This window comes from Chinchilla lanigera, unplaced genomic scaffold (genome assembly GCF_000276665.1).
Source record: "Chinchilla lanigera isolate Chin_1 unplaced genomic scaffold, ChiLan1.0 scaffold00078, whole genome shotgun sequence".
NCBI classification, from domain to species: Eukaryota; Metazoa; Chordata; class Mammalia; order Rodentia; family Chinchillidae; genus Chinchilla; species Chinchilla lanigera.
In genome coordinates this window covers 10,533,838-10,561,274 of record NW_004955479.1, presented here as the reverse complement: position 1 = coordinate 10,561,274, position 27,437 = coordinate 10,533,838, and the positions used below count along the sequence as shown (strand labels likewise).

The following is a 27,437-nucleotide window of genomic DNA, read 5'->3' as shown; positions in this document are numbered from 1 at the left end:
TTGACAAATGAATGCATTAACTATGCTCAGTACTGCTTCCTGAAAATTTCAGGGAGACAGTGTCACGGGAGATGAGGCAACAAGAAAGAACATATACTCTGAAGTTGATTAAGTAGATTCCTTTTAAGATTTTTTTTCTCTTTTTTTATAGTTAAAAAAAGCCTCATGGCAGGGTGCCTGGAATATCTGATGTAATGAAGTGTTTTCTTAAACTATATTCACATTTTAGAAATGCACATATCAAAATATTGCAGGCTGGTTCCAATTACAATGAAGTAAATTAGACTTAGTTTCACTAAATCTTTTACCGTTGACCAGAAAAGCTTTCTAGGAGAGGTTTGTTGATTCTCAAGTACCTTGCGTCTTATAAAAAAAAATTTAAATGATAACTTAATTGAATTATGATACACAGACATATAATTCATCCACTTAAAGTAATTCAGTAGTTTTTCGTATAGTTACAGATTGTGTGCAACCATCACTATAGTAGATTTTGGAACATTTTCATTGCCTCAAAAAGAAATTCATGCTCTAGCTATTCCCCACCATCCCATGCACCCCTGCAAGCCCAGGCAACCATTAATCTACTGTTTGGTTTGTATAGATTTGTCTGTTCTAGACATTAATTATCAATGCTTTTATGTAAGATGGGGTCTTCTGTGACTGGGTTTGTATGTTTTGTATGTTTTCAAGGTTCTTTTGGTTATAACATGTATCAGAGTTTCCTTTTTATGGCTGAATAATATTTCATTATCACCACAGTTTATGTATTTGTCATATCATAGACTTTTGGGTTGCTTACACCTTTGAGCTATTATGAATAATCCATTGGTAAATATTTGTAAATAAATTTTTTTGGTTTTTTTGGAGCGGGGGCGGGGGGCAAGGTCTCAGTATATAGCTTGGGCTGGTCTTGAGCTTATTTACTATGTAGCCCAGACAGACATTGAACTCATGGCACTCTTCCTGCCTCAGCCTCCCAAATGCTGGGATTGCTGGTGTGTGCTACTACTCCTGGCTCAAAAGTTGTACCATTTTTACATTCTCATCAGCAGTTGTATGACCAAGGTTTCATCATATTTATAATTATAATATGTTGTCCTATATCTTACAAAGCACTTAGTAAGCAATAAGAGTTAAACCACACAGGTCAAAGTGAACTGAAGGCAGATTTCCACATTACATGTATATGAGTTATTCTAAGTTCCACAACAAGAGTGTGGATACACTAACACATAGAGGTAAGTACAGAAAAACAAGATTTTCAGGGTTATAATCACAAGTATACTTAGCGTGGGAGACATTTTACTTAAAAATTATTTCTCAAAAAAATTCAGAGCCGGGCATGGTGGCGCATGCCTATAATCCCAGCACTCGGGAGGCTGAGGCAGGAGGATCGTTGCGAGTTCGAGAGCAGCCGGGGCTACAAAGTGAGCTCAGACCCAGTCTGAACTCCATAGTGAGACCCTGTCTCAAAAAAACCAAAAGAAAAAAAAAAAAAATACAACATTTCTTTCACAAAAAGTTTTAGGAGCAGATGAATATACTTTATATAAAAATAATGGTAGAAGCTGGGAGTGGTGGTGCATGCCTGTAATCCCAGCACTTGAGTGGCTGAGGCAGGAGGACTACCATGAGTTTGAGGCCACCCTGGGCTACGTAGTGAGACCCTGTCTCAAAAAAAAAGTAATGGCAGGAAAAGTTGGTTCGTTTGACCTTGAAGTATGTTTTTTAGACTTCTCTGTTGAGATCTGAACTACATTTTTATTACAAACTGCTAAAGCCGCTGGCATTAAAGGTGAGTTCTCAGTCACTCTTTCCTACACTGATGCTTACAAAGTCTTAGCTCAAAGGACCAAAAAAACACAACGTAACTTCATACTGAAGACTAATACAGAAAGTTGGCATGTTAACATAAATAATTAAACTGAAAAGCAAAAGGTAGCCTGGCACCTGGAATTTGTTTCAGCACCCACCTCTGCTGTATAGTCTGGTGAGGAGCAGAGAGTTGATTGTGAAATTTCCTGCGATTTACTTTGCCCTCAGCCTGTACCATACAGTGGGCATAAGAATGTGCAGTAGACTTAACCTTTATCAGAACCTAATACTAAACAGTGTCAGTGTTCGCAATAAATTCAGTTCTCTGTGCAATTCTTTCCAAAGAATGTTGATTTCTGGTGGCTCATCTGACACATGGCCTCTGTTCTCATCCAGTGTTCTCTTGGCCAAGTGTGTGCAGTTTGTTTACTCAGGAGTTAAAAATTGTGTAATTGTTTAATCACCCAGTAATTTTGAATTTTATGTTATTTAACCTTGCAAGAGAACTAATTATAGTGTATGATATGGTTAATTTTGTAAAGATGCTTGTCATCAGTATGAAGTTATCAAGTATGAAGTTACTTATGTTACTCTCATGACATTCAAAAAAGCAGATGACAAAACTGACTCATTTTTGGCTTCTTGCATGGTAGCATCTTTTCTTCCCTCCCTTCCTGATCTTCCACACTGCGATGAGAAAAGTGTTGGAAAACCTAAAATTGAACCAAAAGGGTCTGAATTTCAGTTTCAGGAACAAATGCAATTTTACGGACTCATGGAAAGAGTTGATTAAGTTAGGGGTAGCTTTTTAGCTCCTCCTTTGCTTTCTGGTTTTCCATTTCCTCCAGAATATATTTCACCTAGAGCTGACTTAGCAGCCCGCATTCCCGCACTGCAGTAGTTTTAATCTCCTGGACAAACCCTGCACATGGGTTTCTCTCTCGGTTTTTGTTGCATTCATCCTCAACTGACTGCTAAATCACTTACATGATGGACATTAATGTGGAAGGCTACTTTCTTATAAAATGGGGGCAGTTAGCAATTCTTACCCGTACTGTCCCTGGCCAATAGATTAGAAACTCTCTCTGTTACTTTGCTGAGGAGGAAAAATGAACATTTTGGATGTTACTTCACTTAGCTGGGGCCCTAGGAACAGACAAATGAAGTTGACTACTGACAGAAAGAATCTGACTAGAATTTAAAGATTAGGTAAGAGAAATAAAAGTTACTTTTGTAAGCATTCAGGAAATACTTAAACATTTATTTAATCTCCTGTCCCCCTTTTTAGCCAGGTAGCCTGTGAATCTTCTCAATTCAAATTTGAAGGTAATTGTATCTTAAGACAGTGCTTTATGTTGCATTGGTATTGCTATTTATGGACATTTGAGTGCAGGTACACTGATGAGAAGTCTGTACATGATGGACTAGGCAACTACCATTTGAGCATGCGCAGAAACTCAGTGTTGACCCATCCATGTTGGAATCAGATATCATTCCACCTTTGGCGCAGCTGGGTGTCATCATGAGTCTTCTAGATATAGGCCAGGTAGAGCAGTTTCTTTCCAGTACACCCGAAGAAAAAAATGTGCATTGTTTTAGATTCGCTGGCTTTTACAGTATTTGCTAGTTCCATAACCAAAACCCTTTATCTGCTTAGACGTCTTCAGAGGTCATATTAATATGTGGCTCAGGTGTTTAATTCATTTTTATCACAGAAAAATGGAGTCTTCCTGGGTTGAACAACCTGCCGGAAATTCATTAGAAATGCTGCATTTACAGGTGGTCAATTTTAGAACCATAGAGCGGGACCAGCTTTGTGGATCTGGGAACATGAGCCAGCCAGGGTGTAGTTCGGAAAGACGGCCCCCAGCTACATTCTGCTTTCTTTGGGGGTATAGTGTCAGGGCTCAGGTTCCATTCTCAGTTATATGGATAAGTAGCCTTGACTGGTTTTCTCTTCCTTTGCTTATGATTATAATGTATGTGTAAAGTCTTACCTATCTATGGACACTTAGCTTGTGATTTCATGATGTTGCCTCTTATTATTCTTTTCTGACATTAATGACAACTAATTAATTTTCTAGTAATTAAAAGCATTAATATGAGTTTCAATATAATTGTAAGAATACCCAGCTAGAACCAAGCATGGTGGCATACTCCTGTAATCCCAGCTTTGGGAAACAGAGGCAAGAAGATCAAAGTGTGTTCAAGGCCTGACTTGGGTACATAGTGAGCTCAAGGCCAGCTTGGACTACATGTTGAGACCCTGTTTAAAGAAAAAAAAAAATGAGCTCAAGGCCAGCTTGGACTACATGTTGAGACCCTGTTTAAAGAAAAAAAAAGACTAGCTAGCTAGCTAATTACATATTCACTGCCCTCATTTCAGGCAGGTTAATTATAAATCCTGTTACCACGTTGTAGCTTGTAGTCTCTGAAGGTAAGCAAGGTCACGAAGCAGGCCTGCCCTAGAATGACCTCTAAGAAGTATCTCAGTGAGGGGAGAAGTGTTTTGAGATTGACAGGCAATGAGCAATGTTTTCGACGAGCAGGGGTTTTCTTCACTTTGACCTGTGTGGAAATGTTCATTCTCTTCTGTAGATCTCTCCAGTTTAAATGTACTGGGGGAGGGGGCTGTAATTAATGAACAAAAGGGAAGTTATTGTATAAGTAAGTTCGGAATGCTTTGAAACTGCCCATGGTGTGTAAGTACACACCTCAGGTTGGTGACCTGATGATCGGTGCTTAGCAGAATGGATCTGCTGTTCTCCAAGTTTTTATCGTACCTTACATTTTTGACATTACACTTTCCCACATATGTCAGTGACCTGTTTCTAAGCTTAAAATACCTGAAAGGCAAAATTCTACCACTGGCATTAAATATGTCGTGTGTATCCCACCCCCACTCCCAGTGCCCAATACTGAGGCTGAACTCAGGATCTTCATACTGAACTGCATTTCCAACCCTTTTTTATTTTTATTTTTAGACAGGAACGCACTAACTTAAGTTGCCCCAGATGGGCTTGAACATTCAACCCTCCTTCCTCAGCCATCCATGGTGCAGAGATTGCCACAGGCCTTGCTGAGTGTTCTGTTAACCCCTAATTCCTGCTAATTGCTCTACCTTTTGGAGAGTTGTGAGTGGGGATGTGCTTCCATCTCCTTTGAGTTTTTGCCTGCATTGAATTTTATTCATACATAAGACCCTCACAGGTGTGGTGGTGCACACCTGTGATTCCAGCACTCTGGAGGCTGAGGCAGGAGGATCATTACAAGTTTGAGACCAGCCTGGGCTACAAAGTGAGCTCAAGGCCAGCCTGAACTGCATAGCGAGACCCTGTCTCAAAAACAAACAAACAGGGGCTGGGGATTTAGCTCAGCGGCACAGCGCCTGCCTGGCAAGTGCGAGATTGTGAGTTTGATTCCCAGTACTGGGGAAAAAAAAAACAAAACCAAACAAACAAAACAAGCACATACATAAGACCCTCTCAGTTAAATAATTGTGTGCATTCTTGAATTCATCCTTTAGCCAATTGGCAGGAATATACACTGTTCTATTTGCAATTTGTTGACCTTCACTAAACTGAATGTGGCCTGGCAAAGCAGTGGGACCTGTGCCATAGGAGATCTTTGGGGTGGGCTACTCCATCTCACCCCTTATGTGCCCTCCGGACAGCAGAGAAATGGGGCTCTTGGTCATTGAAACTGGGTTCAAAATAGTTCTTCAGAAAATGTTACTTTTGAAGTTTGCCTGCCTCTCTGGGGGAATTCCTGGTTGGCTTCATTGAAGTTTTTATGGGGGGGTGGTGCCTGCCTTCTTTTAGGGCCTTCTTTTAGGGCCTTCTGCTTACCAAGTATTTTTTCAAACACAGCAACCGCTCACTTGTGTCCAATTGGGATTCTCCACTAATGAGGTATAGAGATTTGTTTTTCTTTGTTTTGTTTTGTTTTTGAGACAGGGTCTTGCTATGTAGTTCAGACTGGCCTTGAACACACTGTGTATGTAGCCGAGACTGGTCTTGAACTGAAAGGAATTCTCCTGCCTCAGCCTCCTAAGTGCTGGGATTACAGACATGTGCCACTATGGTTGGTCAGAGGTTTGTGAGTACTCTTCTTTTTTGTAGACTTTCAGTTTTTTAATGTTCGCAGACTATAAGCGAGAAAAGTGAAAAACTCAAATCCATTATTATTACAACTCTTAGGAGCTGGTAAAAGATAACAGTCTATTAGTTTGCCCCAAATCATTATATAACCAAAGGAAATACAGAAATCTTACTTATTTAGCTACTGGTTTTTATTTTTTCTATTTTTTAATTTTTGGGGTTTTTTTTCCGGTACTGGGAATTGAACTCACGACCTTGTGCTTGCCAGGCCGGCGCTGTACCGCTGAGCTAAATCCCCAGACCCACTGCTGGTTTTTATACATACATAAGGGGCTGGGAATATAGCTCAGCGGCAAAGTGCCTGCCTGGCAATTGCAAGGTTGTGGGTTTGAGTCCTTGTTAAAAAAATTTTTTTTCTATGCATATATAAAAGGCATAACCCCTCCCCCACAAAAAAAACTTCACAGGTGAGTAAGATTTTATGGTTTGCTTTATTCTGAACATTTTACAAATTTATGACTTGGTTGACAGTTGAATTCACCATGGTTTGAATGAACAAAAGTCAACCAATGGAATTTTGAAAGGTCAGTGTTTGCCTTTCCCTAGTTGATCAAGGGTATGAATGACACGGCTGAAATTCCCAGATGACCGCAACTTCACCATTACTTTCCAGTCTTGGCCAAAAGTCCGAGGGAAGAGATGTGTTCAAATCATGGAGAAAATAATCTGTTCTAGACCATGGGAACCGATGCCTTGTAATTTGTGTCCGTCTTTCTGCTTTTTGGTTGTGACCAGAATTTTTATTTTCTTCCTGCCTTTTCAACACTGCTCCTTACTGAACTACGGAACAGGTAGATGACCTCAGAGTCCAGGCTGACCCTGTGGTTTTCATCTTGAGCAACCAGGAGTGTTTCATCAAAAGAGAGGGGACAACAAAATGTAAACTTGTTTGACAGCATGCTTCTGGATAGGAAGAGCTTTGACCAAGAGCAAGAGGAACTTCCTATTTATGAGAAATCACCCCGGTGATTGTTTTAAGGAAGCATTTTGTGTTTACTGATTAGAAAGGTGAGAGTTTGGAGCCATGAAGGCATCCAAGAGAAGCTCCCCCTCCAGGGCTGGAGTGATAGAAGAGTTACATACAGATGTGCCAAGGAGGGGAGAGCAGCCAGAGACATTTCCTTAGGGCTGCAAGCAAGTAGAAACTGACCAAGTACATGGAGTGTGGGGGAGAAGGAAGCCTAACCAAACTTGTTCCAGAGCTTTGGAGCCCAGGAACAAGGGTATAGACTCAGCCTGCACCTTTATTAAGAGAAGAGAACAGGGGGCTGGGGATTTAGCTCAGCGGTACAGCGCGTGCCTGGCAAGCACAAGGTCGTGAGTTCAATTCCCGGTACTGTGGGGGGAAAGAAAAAGAGAGAAGAGAACGGGTTTTCCAAAAAGTAATTTTAAATATGTCAAGTCTGATAAAGGGCAGTTATAAAGAATTGGTAGTAATTATCAGCATACTTCTTTAAAATTGTAAGATGAAGCCGAGTGTGGTGGCGCATGCCTATAATCCCAGCACTTGGGAGGCTGAGGCAGGAGGATCATTGCAAGTTCGAGACCAGCCTGGGCTACAAAGTGAGCTCAAGATCAGCTTGAGCTACATATTGAGACCCTGTCTCAAAAAGAACCTCACACACACACACAAAAAAAAAAAAAAAAAAAAAAAAAAAAAAAAGCCAGGCATGGTGGTACACACCTGTAATCCCAGCAGTCTTGGGAGGCTGAGGCAGGAGGATTGTTGTGAGTTAGAGAACAGCCTGGGCTACAAAGTGAGCTCAAGGCCAGCCTGAACTGCATGGCGAGACTCTGTCGCAAAAAGACAAAAAAAAAAAAAAAAGTAAGATGAGTTGATCCCCTCAAAATGTAAATAAAACTGTAATATGATAGGCTCCCACAGAGTGAAAGTGTATTCCTTGTCCAACTGGGGATTAAACCTAAGGCCTTTGCACTGAGCTATATCCTAACCCTTTTTATTTTGAGACAGAGTCTTGCTAAGTTGCCTATACTGTGCTTGAACTTGGAATCCTCCTGCTTCAGCCTTCCAGAGTTCTGGAGTTACATGGTTTAAAAGCTTTTTTAAAAAAACAACAACAACAAGGTCTTGCTTTATAGTTCAGGCTAATTTTGAACTCACTGTGTAGCCCAGGCTGGCCTCGAACTTGGGGCAGTCCTCCTGCCTTAGCTTCCCAAGTGTTGGGATTACAAGTGTGCACCACCATGCCCAGCTTTAAAAGCTAATTGTTGAAAATACCTCAGAATTTACACTGCTGTGTGAGGGTCTGCTGCCTTTCAAAAGAAAAAATCCTTTTGCTTCTTCTGTGTTTTTAAAAAGAAGCCCAGATTATAGGGCATTAGGGGTAGGAAGTGGAAGTAGAAACGGGGTTAGGTGGCTCTTGAGAAGCGCATGGTGGTACACACCTGTAATCCCAGCACTCGGGAGGCTGAGGCAGGAGGATCTTCGTGAGTTCGAAACCAGCCTGGGCTACAAAGTGAGCTCAAGGCCAATCTGAACTGCATAGTGAGACCCTAGTCTCAAAAAGACAAAAAGAAAAAAGTAAGATGAGTTCATCCCCACAAAATGTATATTTTTCAGTATTAAATTTGAAAACCAAGTAAAGATTATGCAAATAAAAGTCCCTGAGAGGACTGCCTGCTCATTAATTGTGAGCCCTAGTGGGGCAGACCACATCCAGCTTTGGGCACCTACAGGATTTTTTAACCCTGAGAAAGCAACATACTTGGGCTGAGGATGTAGCTCAGTGGTGGAACACTTGCCTAGCACACATAAGGCCCTGGGTTTGATCCAGCCCTGCAAAACATTTTTTTTTTAAAAGCAACATACTTTATAGAATTTTCTATTGTAATGTTCGAAGGATATAGAGAAAGAAAGGATTATGGTCACTGGTTCATATACAGCCAAGAATAAAACATGGATATGCGATTTATTCCCTCCTGTCTTTTCTTCTTTAAGCCTGGATGATCTTATTGGTCACCTGGAGTAGGAAGGCTTTACCTTAAGAATTGGTGCATATTTTGGCCAGGTATGGTGGCATAACTGTAATCCCAGTACTTGAGAGGGTGAGGTAGGAGGATTGCCTCGGGTTGGAGGCCAGCCTGGACTACATAGTGAGTTCAAGGACAGCCTGAACTATGCAGAGACCTTGTCTCAACCAAAAAAAAGGGGGGGGGTATTTTTTTAAAATGTGGCTTATTTTAATTGTATATTCCCTAAAAAGGATATGTGTACCTGGAAATTTTACTCTTAGGAAGTGTCGTATTTGTATTAATATTTTAGTCTAATCACAGAATGTAGTTTGTGTATGTGCTGCCAAAGTGAACACAGTAGAATGTAGTTTAAAGCATATTGTACAGTCATTTGTAGTGATGTGTAATACTTCCTGGTAGGGAACAGCGGTATTATACTTCTCTTTCTGCAGAAGAAGAAATGGAGATGGGTAGAGGAAGAGACTTGCCCCCGGTCAAAGAGCAAGACAGTGGAAGACCTGCAGTGAGATGTGTGTTCCCTTGGGTTTCCATCCAGTGTGCGCTACAGAGCTGCCAGCCTCCCTTTTGCTGGGGACAGTGCAGCCTGAGGGAATGTGCTCTGCCAGATGTCCAGTGTGTTAGGTGCTCTCCACCCGTGCCGTTCTCCTCTAAACCCTTTTATTGCCTTGAGAATAGATCCACCTTTTTCTGCCTGTGGTTTGGCAGATCTCCACCTGGAGAGGGTGGTGGCGACCGCAGTGTGCCAAGATGAAAGAGTCGGGGAAGGCTGCTCAACAGGAGCCTCTGAGTTTTTTCCTGACCTAAAAAACCCACAAGCAGCCATTCCCTAACTGAGCAAGGTCAATGGTACTGTTTTTTGGCTTTTGTTTTTGTTCTTTGCAATACTAGAGATTCAACTCAGGGCCTTTTGTGTACTGGGCAAATGCCCTACCACTTACAACCCAGCCCATGATTGATTGATTGATTGATTGGAGATAGGGTTCCACCGTGTAGTTTAGGCTGGCCTCAAACTTGCAGTGATCCACACATCTCAGCCTCCCAAGTGCTGGGACCGTAGGCAGGCACTACCATATCTGATTAGTATATATCTATCTATATCTATCTATCTGTCTATCTAAAGAAAAATTTTTTTTGAGAAAGGCTTGCTAAATTTTGCAGGCTGTCCTTGAATTTAGATCTTCCTATCATAGACTCCCGTATTGCTGGGATTACAGCTATATACCATCACACCTGTCTTGGTGCTCCTTTTCATGAGAAATCCCTATTATTTGGGTGTTTTAAAGTTAAATATGTATGTAAGTCATTCATTTATATCCATTGACTGAGACGTAAGTGTTGTGAAATCACATTAATACTGCAGGGTGAGACTGAAGAGTCAGTCTTGATGGACTGCACTTTGGTACCTGCTGATTTAGTCTAAGGCAAAGTAAGGGCCAATTTTTCATCATGAACCACACTTCTCAGGGTTCTAGGAACTGCCTGTTGGCCAGAAATGGAGCCAGCTAACTGCAATCTCTAGATTAGGTGATGTGTGTTTCACACTTTCCCTTGAAAAATGTTAAAGGTTAATGTTTTTAGAATAAATGTCTTTGACCTAATACATTTGAACAAAAGTAAACCATTCTGATGAATTTTTCTGAAGATGAGTGTTTTAGCCAGGTGTGGTGGCTATAATCCCAGCACTTGGAAGACTGGGGCAGGAGGATCACCTTGAGTTGAAGTTCAGCCTGAACTGTGTAGTGAGACCTTGTCTCCAAAAGAGAAAAAAGATGAGTGTCTTTATTTCCTTCTTGGTTTATATTTATAGTGTGTGTGTCGAGGGGTACTGGAGGGCTGTGATTATAGGGCCTTAGAAATGCTAAGCAAGTGCTGTACTCCAACCCTGCACATTTGCAGGGGTGAGAGATGCTCCTTTCAGGAGGACTCATGGGTCACCCCTCTGCCAGCCACCTTGTTGATGGTTCACTGCTTTAGAGTAGCCAGGACTGGAACCTCCCGCCTGACTTCCAGAAGCCATGACCTTCACCCAAAGCCTGGATACGGGCTTTTCCTTTTCTGCTCACCTGTTTTGCAGGTGTGACTCAGTACAAAATGGATCAACAGTGTGTTAAACAGGAAGACAGACACGGGAAAGAAGAAGCAATAATTAAAGGTTCTTTTATTTGTTTGGAACAGACACATAAGCTAAAGCCACTTATTTGGTAGCTTGAGGAAACTTAAAAGCAGTAGGAAAGGGTATAAAATCTCTCCCTGGGACACAGGAAACCCGTAGTTTTGTAATATGTTGTCTGCAGTATTTCTCTAACCAGAAGCACTCAGAATATTACTGAAAGAGACCAAAACCTGTACTTCGTTTTTTGAAGGTTTTTACTGGTGTTTGGTAGGCACATCCAGCAGCTAATCCTTTGGAGCAACACCTGGGTCAAGAGAAGCCTCCAGCTCACTGTGATGCACCAGTGAACAGCGCGGGTGACTTGCTGTGTTGAGCCATTGAAAACAAGCACACTACCCCTCTGAAGTAGCCAGAAGAATACCTGAATGGCTGGGCGTGGTTCTGTAATCCCAGAATTTGGGAGGCTGAGGCAGGAGGATCGATGCAAGTTCAAGGCCAGCCTGAACTGCATAACCAGATTCTGTCTCAAAAAAACAAACAGAAATGCCTGCATGTTCTCTGCTTAGAGCCCATCTACAACTTGTGTGGAAGAGTACTTGTGAGGAAGAGTACTTGTACTTGTGAGGAAGAGTGTTGTAGGGGGCACCCTGATTTCTGAGCCATGGCTTTGGCTCTCAGGCCCATGAGCAGGGAGACTTTGCTGCAGAGATATAGGCAGCTTTGCACTGTCATGGAGGTTGAGATGGTTGTGTCCACTAACAGACAACATGGGGGCTGCGCCCAGCTTTGAGATCCAGCGTATTGGGCAAGTCACTCACCTATGTGCTTCAGTTTCTTCTTGTGTGAGACAGAGGTGGTGCTCACCCTCATTGGCAGCACATTTGCACAAAGGCCTGAAGAGTGCCTGGCTTGTAGCCAGTGCTGTGCAAGGGTTAGTCTGCTGCCACTGCTGTTGTTACTCCTGCTACCATTGCTGTAGGGCTTTGTAACTCTTCCTGCTCTGGGAGCACACTTGCTTTGTAAACCTTCTTGATTTGCTTATTTTGGAGCAATGTCTATGACTGCCTTTAATAATTCATCCACCTAAGGATTAAGAAAAGAAAAGAAAATATACTTTTCATCTTTTATTAGACATTTCAGATGTTTACAAAAGTAGAAAGGACATATTTATAGAAAATATTCTCTGTAAAGTGAAAAGTAGCCTAATGTGGTGGCATATACATGTAATCCCAGCACTCAGGAGGCTGAGGCAGGAGGATTGCTGTGAGTTCAAGGACGGCCGGAACTACATAGCAAGACCCTGCCTCAAAAAAAAAGTAGTGTCATTTGATGTATGAAAAGTAGTTTTATAAGCCCATTGCCTTGATTGAACTTTAAAAACATTCTTATGTATGCACACTGTACATACTGTTTTATGGCCTTTTTCTACCCAGTAAGCAAATGTAACATTTGCTTTGTTCCTTAGCCTTTACAATTAGTTTTTCATGGCTTTGTGCAATGAATAGTTACTGGCTTGTTGACTGTGTTGCTTCCTTTAAAAATGTAAAAGCTAGGGCCGTCCATGGTGGCACACACCTGTAATCCCAGCACTGTGGAGGCCGAGGCAGGAGGATCATTGCGAGCTCAAGACCAGCCTGGGCTACAAAGTGAGCTTAAGGCCAGCCTGAACTGCATAGCGAGACACTGTCTCAAAAAGTCAGTCAATTGGGGCTGGGAATTTAGCTCAGCGGCACAGTACCTGCTTGGCGAGTGTGAGGTCGTGAGTTCGATTGCCGGTACCTGGGGTTGGGGGGGGAGTCAGTCAATCAATCAATAATAAAACCTATGAGAAAAACAAGTGAAAAATCTTACTGCAGATAGTTTGAGGTTATCTTGGAAGGTTATTTTTGATTGTTTCCTGGTACATGAGAATCTTACTATACCATCATTTTTTGGGACTGTTCTGAAGTTGGACTTACAAAGGTAAAACCACCCCAGGGCTAAGGTAAAAGGTGTCTCTGTGGTGCATGAGAATCAGGGCTGCTGGTGTTTACTGCTGAGGGGTTCCAGCGTGTCATGCTGTAGACCTGCATTCCCCAGTACACCTGCATATGGCTTTTTAAATTTAACTAATTTAGTTGGATCTCCATATAAGGAAAACATTACTCTCTTATCCATACTAGCTATATTTTAGGTGCTCAGTGGCCACATGTGACAACTAGTTCCTGTTTTGTTTTTGACTTGTATTATTACATGTCTGCAGTACATAATGATTACATCCATTGTAGGGAATTGGTACATGAACATAACACATTTCAGTTCTTTTTCTCCCCTTCTCTCCACCTCCACTTTACTTGGTGAGCATCAGATTTAGTGCTCTGCTCTGGACAGTGCAGGTGCAGAACAGCTCCGTCACCGCAGGACGTTCTGCTGAGTGTGCTGCTGCTCAGCTTCTTCATCCTGTAGCAATAAGGAAGAGCCACCACTTAGGGGAGGATGTTCTTCAGCAGAGTTTGCAAGCTTTGGCTACCTGTTTTGTATATAAAATTTTATTAGAACACAGCCACATGTTTGTTCGTTCGCTGTTTGTTTTTCACTATTACCTTTGGTTGCTTTTGTGCTACAGTGGCAGAGCTGGATCTTGGACAGAAACTATTTGTGGCCCACAAAGCCTGAGTATTTACTCAGTCCTCTTAGGAAAACCACTGCCAACCTCTTTGATCCAGAGCAGGGTTTTTCAGTCTCAGTGTGCATGATGTTTTGGGCCAGATGGTTCTCTGTTTGGGGGCTGTCCCGTGCACTGTAAGATGCTTCAGGACCGTCCCTGTTTACCCACTGCACGTCTCTGCCACCCACTTTTGACAACATGCAGTGTCTTCAGACATTGCCAGATTCCTTGGGGAGCAAAATCCCCCTGCTAAGAACCCCAAATCTCAAATGACGTGGCTTGGCAGAGCACTCACCTGTAACACTGCATAGGCACGTTCATTGTAAAATAAATCAGTCCAGAATAGTGTGTTTTTATGCTACCTTTTATACTTCCACATTGCCACCAGAAACAGGAGTATTTACATAAAACACGACAGAATAGCTGAAGGAATAGAAAAGTGGAAGTACTCAGGTTTTCCAGTTGACTGTTTGCCAACTGAGGAACAAATAAAATAGAAATCACAGCATTCCAGAGCTACGGGGAAGTATGGGTATAGTCATCCTGGTTTAACTTATTTTTCTTTCTTTTCTAGTACAGAGGATTGAACCCAGAGGTTCATACTCACTAGGCTAATGTTCTGCCACTGAGCTATGTCCTCACCCCTTTTTTTAATTTTTATTTTTATTTTTTATTACGTTGTTTGAGATAGCATCTTGCCTTGTAGTTCAGACTGGCCTTGAACTCTATGTAGCCCAGGCTCAGCCTCCCCAGTGCTGGGACTACAGACGTGCACCACCACACCTAGCTCCTCAGCCCTTTTTATATTTTTGAGAGAGGGTCTCATTAAGTTGCTCAGGCTGGTATCCTCCTGCCTCAACCTGCAGGTAGCTGAGGTGACGTGTGTGCCACTACCTATAGCCCTACACCCAGTCAAGGCCTGCTCCCTTTATAAAGCAGTGAACTACAAGGCTCATCTTGCTCACTGCGATTTCATTTGTGTATTCCTGGCAAGAAGGGAGTTAATGTTTAGTAAAATGATTAATGAATGCCATAAACTGATGCTTATCTGCTTTATGATTATGGTTTTCAGTGGTCCATATTACCACGATAATTGAAGAGTGGATTGCGCTCATTTCAGCAGCACATGTACTAAAATTGGAACAATACAGAGAAGATTAGCATGGCCCCTGTGCAAGGATGACACATAATTTCATCAGTTATTCTATTAAAAAAAGAAAGAAAGAAAAGAAAAATTGGTTATATTTCCCTCCACTTGAAGCTAATGAGGATTAAGCCAGGCACTGTGGTACATGCCTGTATTTCTAGCTGCTCAGGAGGCTGAAGTAGGAAGGTCACAAATTCAAGACCAGCCTGGACTGCATACGACAGTAAGACCTTGTCTCAAAGACAAAAGAAAGCTAATGAGAATTAAACATAATGTCCTATAAAATTTTGTTTAACTGTGCTTGAGTACTTTTAGAATAGAGAGTTTTTAAAGTTGTAAAAATTGCTATCTTAAGAAGTTCACTCATTTGGAAATAATACAGAATGCTGCAGAGTCCAGGAACAGGTTTTAGTTAGTGACATATGTCGTATTTCTAACGTCTCAGTTTGGAGCATGGAATGAAACAGAATTGGGAAGATTGGCCCTGGGTGTGTAGGTCAGTGGTAGAGTACTTGCCTAGTATGTGTGAGGCCCTGGGCTTGATCCCCAGCCCCACAAAAAAAAAAAAAAAGAAGGAAAAAAGGAATTAGAAAATTTGCCTTTCAGAGAAAATGCTAGTTATATCTTAAGGTGGTCCTTCAAGTTAAAATTTAATTTAAAAATTCTTAATTGGGTTAGCTGTAGTAATACATATAATCTGAACACTTGGGAAGCTGAGGGAGGAGCACTAAAAGTTTAAGACCATTTTAGGCAATTTAGTGACTTAGTAAGACCTGCCTTTTAAAAAAAGGGCTAGGCATGGTGGCACATGCCTATAATCCTAGCACTCAGGAGGCTGAGGCAGGAGGATCACTACCAATTCGAGGCCATCCTCAGCTATATAGTGAGTTCACAGCCAGCCTGAACTACATAGTGAGACCCTGTCTGAAAAAAAAAGAAAAGCAACATAAGTTCTATATAGCAGAGCACACATTTATGGAAAAAATCATCCTCATGTAGTTAAATATTCATGAAGGTAGCAGGTTTGACTGCTGAATTCAATGGTGACTATTTGTATTTCCAAGCATGAAAAACTTGTATTTGTTTTTCAGATCTTACCAATATATTTGAGTCCTTCTTGCCCCAGCTGTTGGCCTACCCTAACCCCATAGATCCTCTCAATGGTGACGCAGCAGCCATGTACCTCCACCGACCAGAAGAATACAAGCAGAAAATTAAAGGTAAGGAGGCACACAGTTTAACTTGGAGTCAGAAGAATTTAAATCTTTTGTGTTGTAGTCACTTAGAGCCCTTTGTGAGTTACCTAGTTCCTCATGATTTTCTCAGACCTAAAGCGACAGCTGTATTCTTAAGTAGCACCGGGCAATCCTGAGCACGAGCACTAGCAGCCCCTGCTACTGTGTTTAGAACACAGGATTTAGAATCCTGTGTTCCCACAATTATGGGACTGCAGCTTCATTAAAAGGAAAATGTTACAAAGTAACAGCTAAAGCTTAAGTGGGGCCAGGAATGGTGGCACATGCCTCTAATACAGCACTCTGGGAGGCTGAGACAGGAGGATTGGGAGTATAAGCCCAGCCTGGCCAATTTAGTGACATAGTGAGACCTGCCTCAAAAAGAGCTGGGGGTAGTTTAGTGCAAAGGCCTTGGGTTTGATCCCGGTACCATGAAAAGGAAAGAGAGTAATCTCCAGTGGGTTTGGTGGTGTTCATTGGCTTGTCCTTTCTCCTCTGGCCTCCAAAGCTGTGGCCCCTGAGGCACACTTGCAAGAGATGACAGCGGAAGTAGTTCATGGGGGAGTGAAGACAAGCAGGACTTGTTTTCCTTCTGTTATTCTCCCTGGGTCTCTATAGAGTATTGTTTGGTGCTTTTGTTTAGATTTGAGAACTTCCATAGTGAAAAGTGTGGATCCATAAAGCTCTACCAGGAAGGAGAGGAATTCAGAGACAGTGGAGATGCATCTGCTCTTAACAAACAGCAGGTGCTGGGATCTTCCCGGCGTTTAGCACAAGTTGCATAGGATGCAGAACATCAGCCTCCTCCAAAGCTGTGGCCCCTGAGGCACACTTGCAAGAGATGACAGCGGAAGTAGTTCATGGGGGAGTGAAGACAAGCAGGACTTGTTTTCCTTCTGTTATTCTCCCTGGGTCTCTATAGAGTATTGTTTGGTGCTTTTGTTTAGATAAAGTAGAAATAAATCTGTAATTGACTTATTTAGGTCTCAAGTGCTTTGCAAATTAACATCTAATTTATGTAGCACAATAGCTACATAACCAAGCATGTATTCGAAGAATGAGACAGTCATTTTCAACCAGATAAATTTCTGTTATGAGGGGCTGGGGATTTAGCTCAGAAGCACAGCGGCTGCCTGGCAAGCACAAGGTCATGAGTTCGATTTCTGGTACCGGAAGAAAAACAAAAACAAATTCTTTTATGAGAATCTGCTAAAATTTTGACATAGGAGTCAATTAACAGGGTCTGCAAACTAGATATTTCAGTGCAGGGTATATTTCTATTGTTCTTATTCATTGTGCCTCAGCAGTGTAACACGAGCCATATTGTATTACATATCTGCTCTGGTCGCGGGTACAAAAGGAACCCAACCTGTGTGTGTCTTAGATTGGCCTCTCTGGCTTGTGCAGTGTCAGTGGTGGGGGTCAATGTCTTCCTTGGTAATTTGGAAGAATCATGGCCATGAGGCCTGAGCTCACTCCCACTTCCTACTTTAGATAGCACCTTTCCCTGTCGTTTGGTTTTGTTATTTTGTCCCTATGAGAAGAAGAGGTGCTCCTGTGGGTTCCCTTAGGAATCGAGCTATTTATTTCATTTTCAAACTTCCTGCTTCTTTGCCTTACACTGCCAGTGTCCTTTCTTTCCCGTCTTGTGCCAAGCCTGTGAGGTCCGTCCTCCTCTCCCATGGGCCCTTCTTCAGTCTCATTTTCCTGGGCTTTCTGCAGCTTTTGGTGTTTTACCCCCTTTCTTTGTGAAATCTACTCGTTCTGTTTCCCAGATACAGGCCTTTTATGAGTGGGTTCTTATGCTCCCTCTTCCTCTTCCTCTCTCCCCTAGGGAACTAATCACTTCTCAACTTGTTAATCCCTCCATTTGATGACTCCTAAATGTGTGTGTCCACACCTGACCCTTCTTCCTGCTGGACAGTCCACTGTGGCAGTCTGCACACATCAGTACCCTCAGCTCACAGTGAGGCGTACTCGCCCTTGCCTAGCCAGTGTGTTAGTCAGTGTTCCTGTCTAGCTGATTCTGGTTCAGGGTACAGCCTTGAAAGCAGGGTTAAATATTGAGCACCCTTGGAACTGGCCATCCTTGGAGCTGTCCAAAGAGATGTCACTTCTGTGCTTAAAATCCTTTGCAAAGGGCAGTCAGCCTGCCATTCAAGGCTCTCTGGTACTGAGCCGACGATCTCTGTCTTTGCCTTGGCTCCTGTCAGCTCACCACTGTGTAATAGTACAGTTTAGTGAGTTTCAGGTCCCCAGGTCTGTTCACCCCTTTTGTTAGTCATGGAACATTTCCTTTTTTTTTTTTTTTTTTAAAGTAGAAAGAATTCATTGAGAAAGAAAGCTTCTGTTTAAGGATAGAACAGGACGTGGAGAGTGAGGTGCTCACTACTTTCAAGGGTGTTTCATTAAGTAAAACCATGACATGAGGCGAGTTCAAGATGGGACAAAACTGTAGTCAGCTACTGAGATCACAGGTACAGTTGCTTGGGTAATTTTGATGCAGTGGGAACTCACAAGATAGGTCTGAGGTAGGGCAAAACCAGTGAGATTACAACAAATACAGTTGCGTAGGTCTTCAGTGTTAGTAAATGCTCGTTTTCCATAGGCTTAACTTAGTTGTTGGGTGGGAGGAAAAGGTTGGGGCACTTCAGCGTTCCTCTAGCTCTAACCTTACATGCCTCCCTAAAAAAGGAAAGTACAAAGTGGCAGGAAAAGATCAGAAGTAAGATCAGAGAAAGGAAGTTTTTTTCCTCATGTTCACTGAGTTATTGAAACAATTTGCCCCTAAGTTGTCACTCTCAGCCTGGAGAGGTGAGAATGGGGAATCTCAACAGCTAAGATCGCCTCCTCACCCATGGAAGATCAGCCCAGAAAGAAAACTGAAGTGGAACAGCCTTGACATTTCCTCTAGAGTGCAGAGGAGGATCAGGGCCAGTCTGCCTGGTGAAACCTGTCCCCCACGTCCTAAGAAGAGTTGCTGACCTATTAATTGGCAGTTAGGGTCCTGTGATTTATCAGTAGGCATGTATATTTTCTAAATATGAACTAGATTTCATAGAAAGACCATTTTATAGCATTTCATGTCAAGATCACTAGGAGGAACTCTAAATACTACTTTTCCCTAACACTGCTGTCTAAGATAACAGCAAACAAGGAACACTATTAAGTCCAGCAATTAGTTCAAATGTAACATATACAAAATAGGGATAAAATATCCCATTAAAGAAGCATCATAACCTTCCCATGTTTTTAACTTAAATTTATCATTTTAACAAAATTATATAAGAGACAAAGCATGAGCAACTAACACGCAGTGGGCAAAGAAATAACATAAAAATTTGAAGGGTAAACATTCTGATTACCTAAGCAAGTTTCAATCCAGAATCTATGAAGCAAAAGCTTCATAGACTCTTACCATGGACTCTTACCTCCATCCAAGTATCTCGTTGGGACCTCCGGATGATGTAGGGGAAAGAAACTCTCAACCTGTAGATGTCTGAAACGCCAAGCTTGTGTTCTCTAAAATCAAGGAATAAATTCTAGGAACAACAGAGGGTTAGAGTAGGAAGAATTTATTGAGAGCAAGAAAGCTTCTGTCTAAGAGGGACAGAAGGGGGCCCAGAAAGCAGGTTGTCCCTGTCTGGAAAGCTTCACTTACATGAAAAACACTGAACAGCTTCACTACCACAAACCCACCATCTGCCCTCTGGCAAAACCTCTCTACTGTGCCTAATTTGCAAGCAAGAGGACACAGGTAGCTCTCTGTAATACGGTGTTTTTATGTTCCAGCCACTTAATTCGGGTGAGGCTAAACCCTTTCCCTGGATGGCCTGTTTCCACTGCCACTGGCAGAGCTCAGGTCTGTATGGCTGTGCCTGCCTCCCTGGCCTCAGCCAGTTCCTTCCATGTATGCTTCCTGCAGGACACTCAGGCCAGCTCCTGCCTATCACGTGCATCTGTTCTCACCCCCGCTTAGTGACCTCGCTCTTCACATGTCCCCTGAAAGGCCTTGTCCTAGTAAGCATTACCGAAACATTTGTCTGTTTGAATAGTCTAAAGAAAGCTAGTAAGATATTAGAGCAGTGGTGGTAAACCTATGGCACGCAAACTTCAGCAGGCTGTGTGTGTCATTGAAAGCTCTAGAAGGTTCGCTGTCGCTAATGTCCCCTGAAAGGCCTAGGTGTGTCAAGAAACAGTGTCCTGGTGCAGCAGCTTCTATGAAGCAATAAGCAGAACAGCCAGCCCATTAGAAGGCAAAAATAACATTTCTAAGGTTTTAGTAAACGTTCCTCTCACTCTAAACATAAATTTAGGCAAGTTCTTACTAGATGAAGGCTCATCTGATCTCATGATCTTGGTGTAAAGTTTTAGAAGTTTAAAGAGCTCTGCCTGTCTACAAACTTCGTAAAGGAAAGTATGAAAAGTGTTTCTAGCAAGACCCCTGCACTGGCTCCTGAGATTTGGCAGGCCCCTATGGCTGGTTACCATCTTCGTATTACAAATCGCAAGGACGTGCGGGAGGGGCTGTGTGTCCGGCTGCTACTCTGATGGAGTTCCCACTGTCTGTCTCTTCATATTGTGTGTAGGCAAGTTACTTGAAGACGGTGTGTACTTTTAGGGACACATTTATTGTTTATTCAGCTGTTCCTAAATTCTTCGTCAGCCAGCAGATTCAGCCTAGGATATGGCAGCATAAACGCAAGGTAAATGATAACATGGTAAAATTACTCAGGCTCATGTGTCTGCCCTGGATGGCAGCTCATTCCTGATGAGCAGACCAGAAGGCAGTTCTCACTGGCTGCTTCTAAAATCTGACAGAGAGTTGGGGATGTAGCTCAGTGGTATAAGTGCCTGCCTGGCAAGCACAAGGTCTAGAGTTTGATTCCCGGTACCAAAAAATATAAATAAATAAATAAAACATGACAGGCAGGATCTGTGTAGACTGAAGTCTGTTCCTAAAATAACAGTCTGGGCTAGCTGTAATTACATAACTACGAATCTGAAAACAATGGGGATTTCCTGGTGAGTTGCTGTGGAACTTTAATATCATATTCTATCTGGGAGGCAGATTGTTTTATTGACACGCGAGTAAAAGCAGAGTGTGGGGTGCCCATTTCTCCCACCACGCCAGAATCCCGGGGTGGGGATGCAGGGTACTTGCTGCCTGCAGGTGAGGCATTCTGTGTTGCTCTCCTACCGTGGTCATCCCTGCAATGTTCCCCGTGGGCCCACCTTCAGCTTTAGTGACTGCACCAACGGTCTTCTCTCCCACCCCTGGCACAGAAGGGGAATCTTAACTTTCAGGACGTGGTGTTGCTGCTCACTTACTTACTCTCTGTGTTTTCTCTCCCCACCCTGTGCAGAGTACATCCAGAAATATGCAACGGAGGAGGCCCTGAAGGAGCAGGAAGAGGGTACTGGGGACAGCTCATCGGAGAGTTCAATGTCTGACTTTTCGGAAGATGAAGCCCAGGACATGGAGTTGTAGTAGAAAAAGCGCCTGCTTTTCAGAAAGACTATTATTTCCTAACCATGAGAAGCAGACTATAATATTCATATTTAAACAAAGCAATTTTTTTTATTACTAAACAAGGTTTTTATGAATAATAGCATTGATATATATATATTATATATCACCCTTTAGATCTTGATTTCTTGGTCATTTCTCAACCTGAGGTGCATAGCATATTCCCACATTCCATTTTGGTAGCAATATGCGGTCCGAATGCATGCATTCATAAGTCCACTTGGCCAAGGCATCCTGTGTGCTACTGAATGTCACATAGCCACTCTGATAGGTAGATACGAGTAAAACTAACAAGAAAAGTTGCTTCTTTTTATCGATGGTTCCAAAGAAACAAACCAAACCAACCAGCTCTTGGATGTGAAGATAGAATAGTGCTTTTTCAAATTGGAAAGGAAAAAATTGGGGAGGAAGAGGCCTGCTTTGGGAGCATGTAAAGCCAGCCACGTACAAATCAGCAGCCCCTTCTTGTGAGTCCTAGCTGGGCCCATTTTGTGGAGTATCAGTGTAAAGCAGGGAGCTAATTAGAGAATTGAGAAAACATTTTTGACTGGATTTAAGTACATTTTTATAAATAGATTCCTGTCCTTCATGCTACCAGACCTGCAGCCACTGCATTGTGCATCAGAGAACCTCTTGGAAGTATTTTCTGAACCTGATTCTTTTTCTTGGGGTACAGCTTGTGATCCAGACTTTTTTTTTTTTTTTTGAGAGGACAGGAGGAGAAAAATGACTGGAAGTTATTTTCTCTCATCAAAAACGTGTGCAAAGTCCCATCCTAATTCTAGTGTTGGGCCAGCTCAAGATGGCTGCCTGGACTAAATTAAACTGAAGGGGGTTTTTGGTTTTGGTTTTTTCAGTTGGTGTGAATTGTGCTTAGATGGGTTACAAGTGTCGTCTTCACATGCTAAGAGATGGTCTCCTCCCTGGACAAGCCGCCCAGTGGACCACTAGATGTGAGAAGACCGGCCTGTTGGCTTTGAGGCCCAGGGCACCACTCCTCCATGTCGGGTTTGGTTGCCCCCAGCAGCAGCCTTTCATCGCCCACCTGCGGGGAGTGGGATACAGGTATTTCAGACCCAAAGCAGATTCTCAATTTCAAATGAAAAACAACTGGAACAAATAAAAGTTCTTGTACGCAAAGTGGCTCAGCATGGGAAAAACAGCTTTCTTCAGAGAGTGACTGGCTAGAAAAGAGGGGTTTGGGAACGTGATGTAGGGGATAGCTTGTGAAGGAGGGATGCTTCCTGTCCTGTGTGTTTGAGAGCAAGTCAGACTGTTTAAAACGCCTGTCGATGCAGTATTTGCTCAGCTAATGTACATCTGGGTTGCTGTGAAGTTTCTTTCAAACCTGAATGTTGCCCACTGAATCTGGAGGGGGATTTGGAGAAGTTTTAAACAGCAACTCTATATATTATTTTTTCACAACCAATAGGACAATAGCAGAATTAGCCAATCCTAAGACCTTCTAAAGACAACTTTTGAATGTTTCCCTGGGATAATTTTTATTTTTGATGTGTTTTTAGTTTCGGAGTGCTATATTCCACAAGGTTTAAGTCAATGAGGTTGGAAGATACCTAATCTTTTTTTTTAATTCAGAAAGCACAATCAGTCTTTCCTTTGAAAAAGTACAACTTGCTTTTAGCATGATTATTTTCCTAAATAAAAGACAAAGAATTTGCTTATATTAATTACGGGCACGGAGCAAGAGGTTTTCTTTTTTAAAAAGTGCAGTTCTGTAAGGCTGTGGTTAGTTCACTGTGCCGAGTAGCGCTAGCGTTCGTGGCGTGTCGGGAGGTAGTATTAACTGTAACATGTAATGAATGGTGTACTCTGACCTAGCGCGCTGTCTTCATTGCTTTTGGGGTGGGAGGGTCTCTGCTGGCGCTGTCTGACCTGCTTCCCTGCCGCATTCACAGTCTGCTTGTGCTGTAACCTTTATTGTTAGGTGCTACTTAGGGTAGGCTTGAAGTGCTGGGTGGTGATTTGAGTTCAAACAATAAATTGTATTTTTTCAATATTGTATAAACAACAGTGTTCTAATTAACCCCCCTGAGAAAGTCCAGATAACTGCTTTGATCTTGTCCAGGAAAAGGCTGTAGGGAGGTCGGAACGGCAGTGCAGCTCTGCCCTCACAGGAGCCCACTTTCCCGGCGTGAAGCCCTCCGCTCGCCCTCCGCTCGCCCTCTGCTCACCCTCTTCCCCGAGCCCAGCAACGCTGGCTGAGACACAGGCGCCCACATGAAAAGCGGGTTGAACAGCAGGTCAAGTGTGGCTGCCGAGTGTGTATGGGGCAGGTGTAATTAGCTGCTCTGTTAGTACTGGGAACTCCTGGGCTTGGTGCCCGAGTCACACCCTTCCCTCCTGCTCTGTGCAGGTCTCCTTCGGGGCGCTGACCCTGTCCCGCGCGCGTTCGGGCTCTTTGGGCCTTCTCCCTTTGTAGGTTGGACAGGACCCACAGGATCCCCTCTAATGCTGACTTTGTGTGCCCCGCTCCTGCGAGAGGTTGGAAGAGGAGGCTGTACTCATAGGCTCGGAGGGGTGGGAGGCCTGTTTGGGACTCTGGGCCCCCACAGTCTGCAGCAGGAGCTGGTGGGACACCAAGGTCTTTCTGTGCTCAGTGTGTCCCTTCCTCACAGAAAGGCCCTGAGATCACTGGAGAGGCGAACTCAGCCTCTGGTCGCGGTGGGAGGTCAGAGCTGCTGCTGGCGGCTTCCCTGGCCTTAACACCCAGCATTTTTGAAACCCTACCTTGCGGTTTACCAGCACACGCCGTGCCGTGCTCCCATCCCAGCGCTTAAGCTCCAGCTCTTGCCAAACACTGACAAACAAGGTGGCTGCAGCTGGCAGCCCTGGTGCCCTTGAAAAGCCCATCACTGGGCCGGTGGGCAGCGGTGGTGTCTTGGCTTCGTTACCAGTCTCACTGCCCTCCTTGAGGTTACTCTGCAGTTCCAGCCGGCATTTTATACCAGAGAGAGAACTGTCAGGAGTTGCCGGATAATCCCCCCCTCACTAATGTTCTAGTCCGCTTCAGAAGCTGTTCTGATTGCCAACCAGCTCATCTAGGCCCCTCGGGAGCCGCCCCTCCCCGCTGCTCCCTCCACCCCTCCGTGGTCTTGGCCCTGTGCTTGCTTTTCCTTGGCCTCTGGTCTGGATGGCTGAGACTCCTGGCAGACCGGCCCTCCGCCAGCCTCCACGCTGGTTCCTGACCCCCTGTCTGGGAACTAGTCCTTGGTTTTCAGTGGCATGTGCCCCGTCCCCCGTAAAAGCCATTTATAAATGTGAGGGGTTTTACTTCATCTGCTTCCGAACTGGGCTCACAGCCTTGTTGAGGGGGATCGTGGTAGTTCTGCTTGGCTCAGGAAGTGCATTTCCTGGGCTTCTGAATCCATGTTCCTACTTGCTGGTGGCCCCAGCAGGCCACATGGAGTGGAGGCTGAGGTGTGCAGCTTTCTTCTCCCACGGAAGGGCTCTTCATTTAGCAAGTACGTGTCTCGGCTGTGGGCTTGGGAAGAAATGGCCATTACTTACTGATTGTGTTTGGTACATACTGTGTGATACTTGAAAAGATCAGAGGGACTTAATAGCCCTGAAATGAAATCTAAGCCTTTTATTGCTTACATTTTCCTTGCCCCGTCTCCTCCCTTCCACCTTTCCCCTTGCATTGTGATGATCTAGTGGGCACGCCTGTCACCAGGACAAATGCCACCTCTGACTATAACCTCTTAATAGTTGTGTATAATGAAAACTGTAAACTTTTTAAAATAAAATGTATATACCTTGCCAAATGGCTGGACCTTGGTCAATAAGATAGCCCCCCCTGAAGACTTAGCCCAGGTTTTAAACACCCACCCACTGTTCCCTGCTCGCCCGAGCAGCTCTCAGAAGGTGGATGACCAGGTTGGCGTGGGCAGGCCTGTCCCCACAGCAGTCACAGCCGGTAGCGCACCCCACATCCCGACTGCCGGCTGCTAGTGCACTGAAGCCCGTTCCTGAGCCCGGAGGCCCACGTCTGCCTCAGCGCCTGCACCTACAGCCTGCTCCCTCTTGCTGAGGAATCTCCTGCTTCCGGGGTGGATCTGCCTGAAGGTAGCTCCTCAGCGCGCAGTGCCAACCTCCATTGAGCCCGGCGCGTGTGTCCTCGATGGCCACCAGAGGGCGACACCGCCCCATCAGTTTGTGTCCCAGTGGGGAGACTGCTGCTTTTGGTAGAAGATGGGGAGCCGGAGCGTCTTTCTTGAGTCTCTTGCCTTCACTCCGCAGCTGCTTCCTCCGTACTCGTCTGCACTCCTCCCTGCGTCGTGTATTGCACAGCGTCGCAGCCACCTGCTGGAGCAATAGGGGGAGACACCTAGGAAGGCGGCAAGGACCCAAGACCCCTGGCTGCATTCACACCCAGAAGCAAAATGCTCAGAGGGTTCATTGCGAATGGCACTTGGTGATCTGCCAGAGCTGTGTGAGGTTTGTTGGGGGGCGGGGGTTGGTTGGTGGTTTTTTGTATTTTTTGAGACAGGATCTCATTGTATAGTTCAGGCTAGCCTCAAGCTCAAGGTGATGTTCCTGCCTCGGCCTCCCGAATGCTGGGATTACAAGCATGTGACACCTTGTCCAGCTAAGTTCTAGTTCATTAGGTGGTGGTCAGCCTCGAGCGCTGATGGGCCTCTGTGGGCCCTGGCACTTGGCTGTCCAAGGTAGACCCGTGGCCTCTGGCACCTGCAGCTGAGAGCTCCACACGAGCCCACGCAACTCCGCGAGATGGAACCACCGCAGCATCAGGGCTTCAGGACGGGTGTGCAGAGATGAGAAAGCCCGAAGTTCAGCCGAAAGAGGACGAAGTCCTGTCCGCCGCGCGCAGCCAGCCGCTCCCGGAGCCTCCCAGGAGCCTCACCCCGCGTTCCCCAGCACTGCCCTGCGGCTACCTGAGCCGTCGCCCCAGGAGTGGTGCTCACCCTAACTTCTCTCGCTGTCCCTGAAAGCCACTGTCCCCATGGGGTGAGTTGCGGTGGCACTGGATCCTGCGTGAACCCTCCTAGAACTTGGGCCGATGGGGGTGTTTGGATCCCCACGGCCCCTGGACCTGAGAGGTGTGGCAGCCTTCTTTGTAAGGGGCGGCGCACCCAGGTCTGGCCTCTGCCGCGCCACAGCCTCTCGGGAGGGAAGGGTTGCCCTGGCCCCTCAGGGTTGATGTGAGCAGGTGACCAGGAGCGTCTGTGTGCGGTGTGTCACCCCCTCGGCCCCCCAGTGAGGATGGCTACTGTTAAAGGCTGTGCGTACCGCAGGGCCTTTGCCCCTGGCGTGGCTCCCGGGACCCGGTGTCGGGGGTCAGAGGCGGCGGGAACGGACCCGGCTGCCAGGATCGTGGCCTGCTAGTGCCCTGTGGCGGACGACGAACCCGCAGAGAGGGTACTGGTGGACGTGGCTTGGCCTGGGGACTCTCCGCGGCCAGCCTCACGTCTCCGCAGGTCTCAAGCGTTTCACGGTGCGGAATGGCGCTCTCCTCGGGCCTGGGGGTTGCCGCGGAACCTCTTGCGTGCTCCGTCCTCCACCCTGAGCAGCACTTCTCAAAGATACATTTCTCTGTTATCCCAGCACTCTACTCTGAGAGGCTGAAGCAGGCAGGTTGCAAGTTCCAGCAACTCAGCAAGTGAGACACGGTCTCGAGTGAGAAGGGCAGGGGAGGTAGCTCGGCGAAAGGGCCTGGGCTCAGCCCGCAGCCCTCGAGCGCGCGCTCCACAGAGGCTGGAACCCGCGCTCCGCAGCCGCAGCCCTGCCCCCGCGCCCGCTGCGCGGTGCCGC

The 27,437-nt window shown here is 44.8% G+C and overlaps 1 protein-coding gene across 1 annotated transcript in view; it reads left to right on the top strand.

Annotated features, from left to right (window-relative positions):
• The window catches only part of Ube2h (ubiquitin-conjugating enzyme E2H), a 114,402-nt gene extending 88,978 nt beyond the window's left edge, over window positions 1-25,424 (top strand). The window contains exons 6-7 of the mRNA XM_005402418.2: window positions 15,971-16,099; window positions 21,481-25,424. Of these exons, the coding sequence (XP_005402475.1) occupies window positions 15,971-16,099; window positions 21,481-21,605 (254 nt within the window). The 3' untranslated portion in view covers window positions 21,606-25,424. The remainder of the gene's footprint in view (window positions 1-15,970; window positions 16,100-21,480) is intronic.
• Window positions 25,425-27,437: the final 2,013 nt, after the last annotated feature.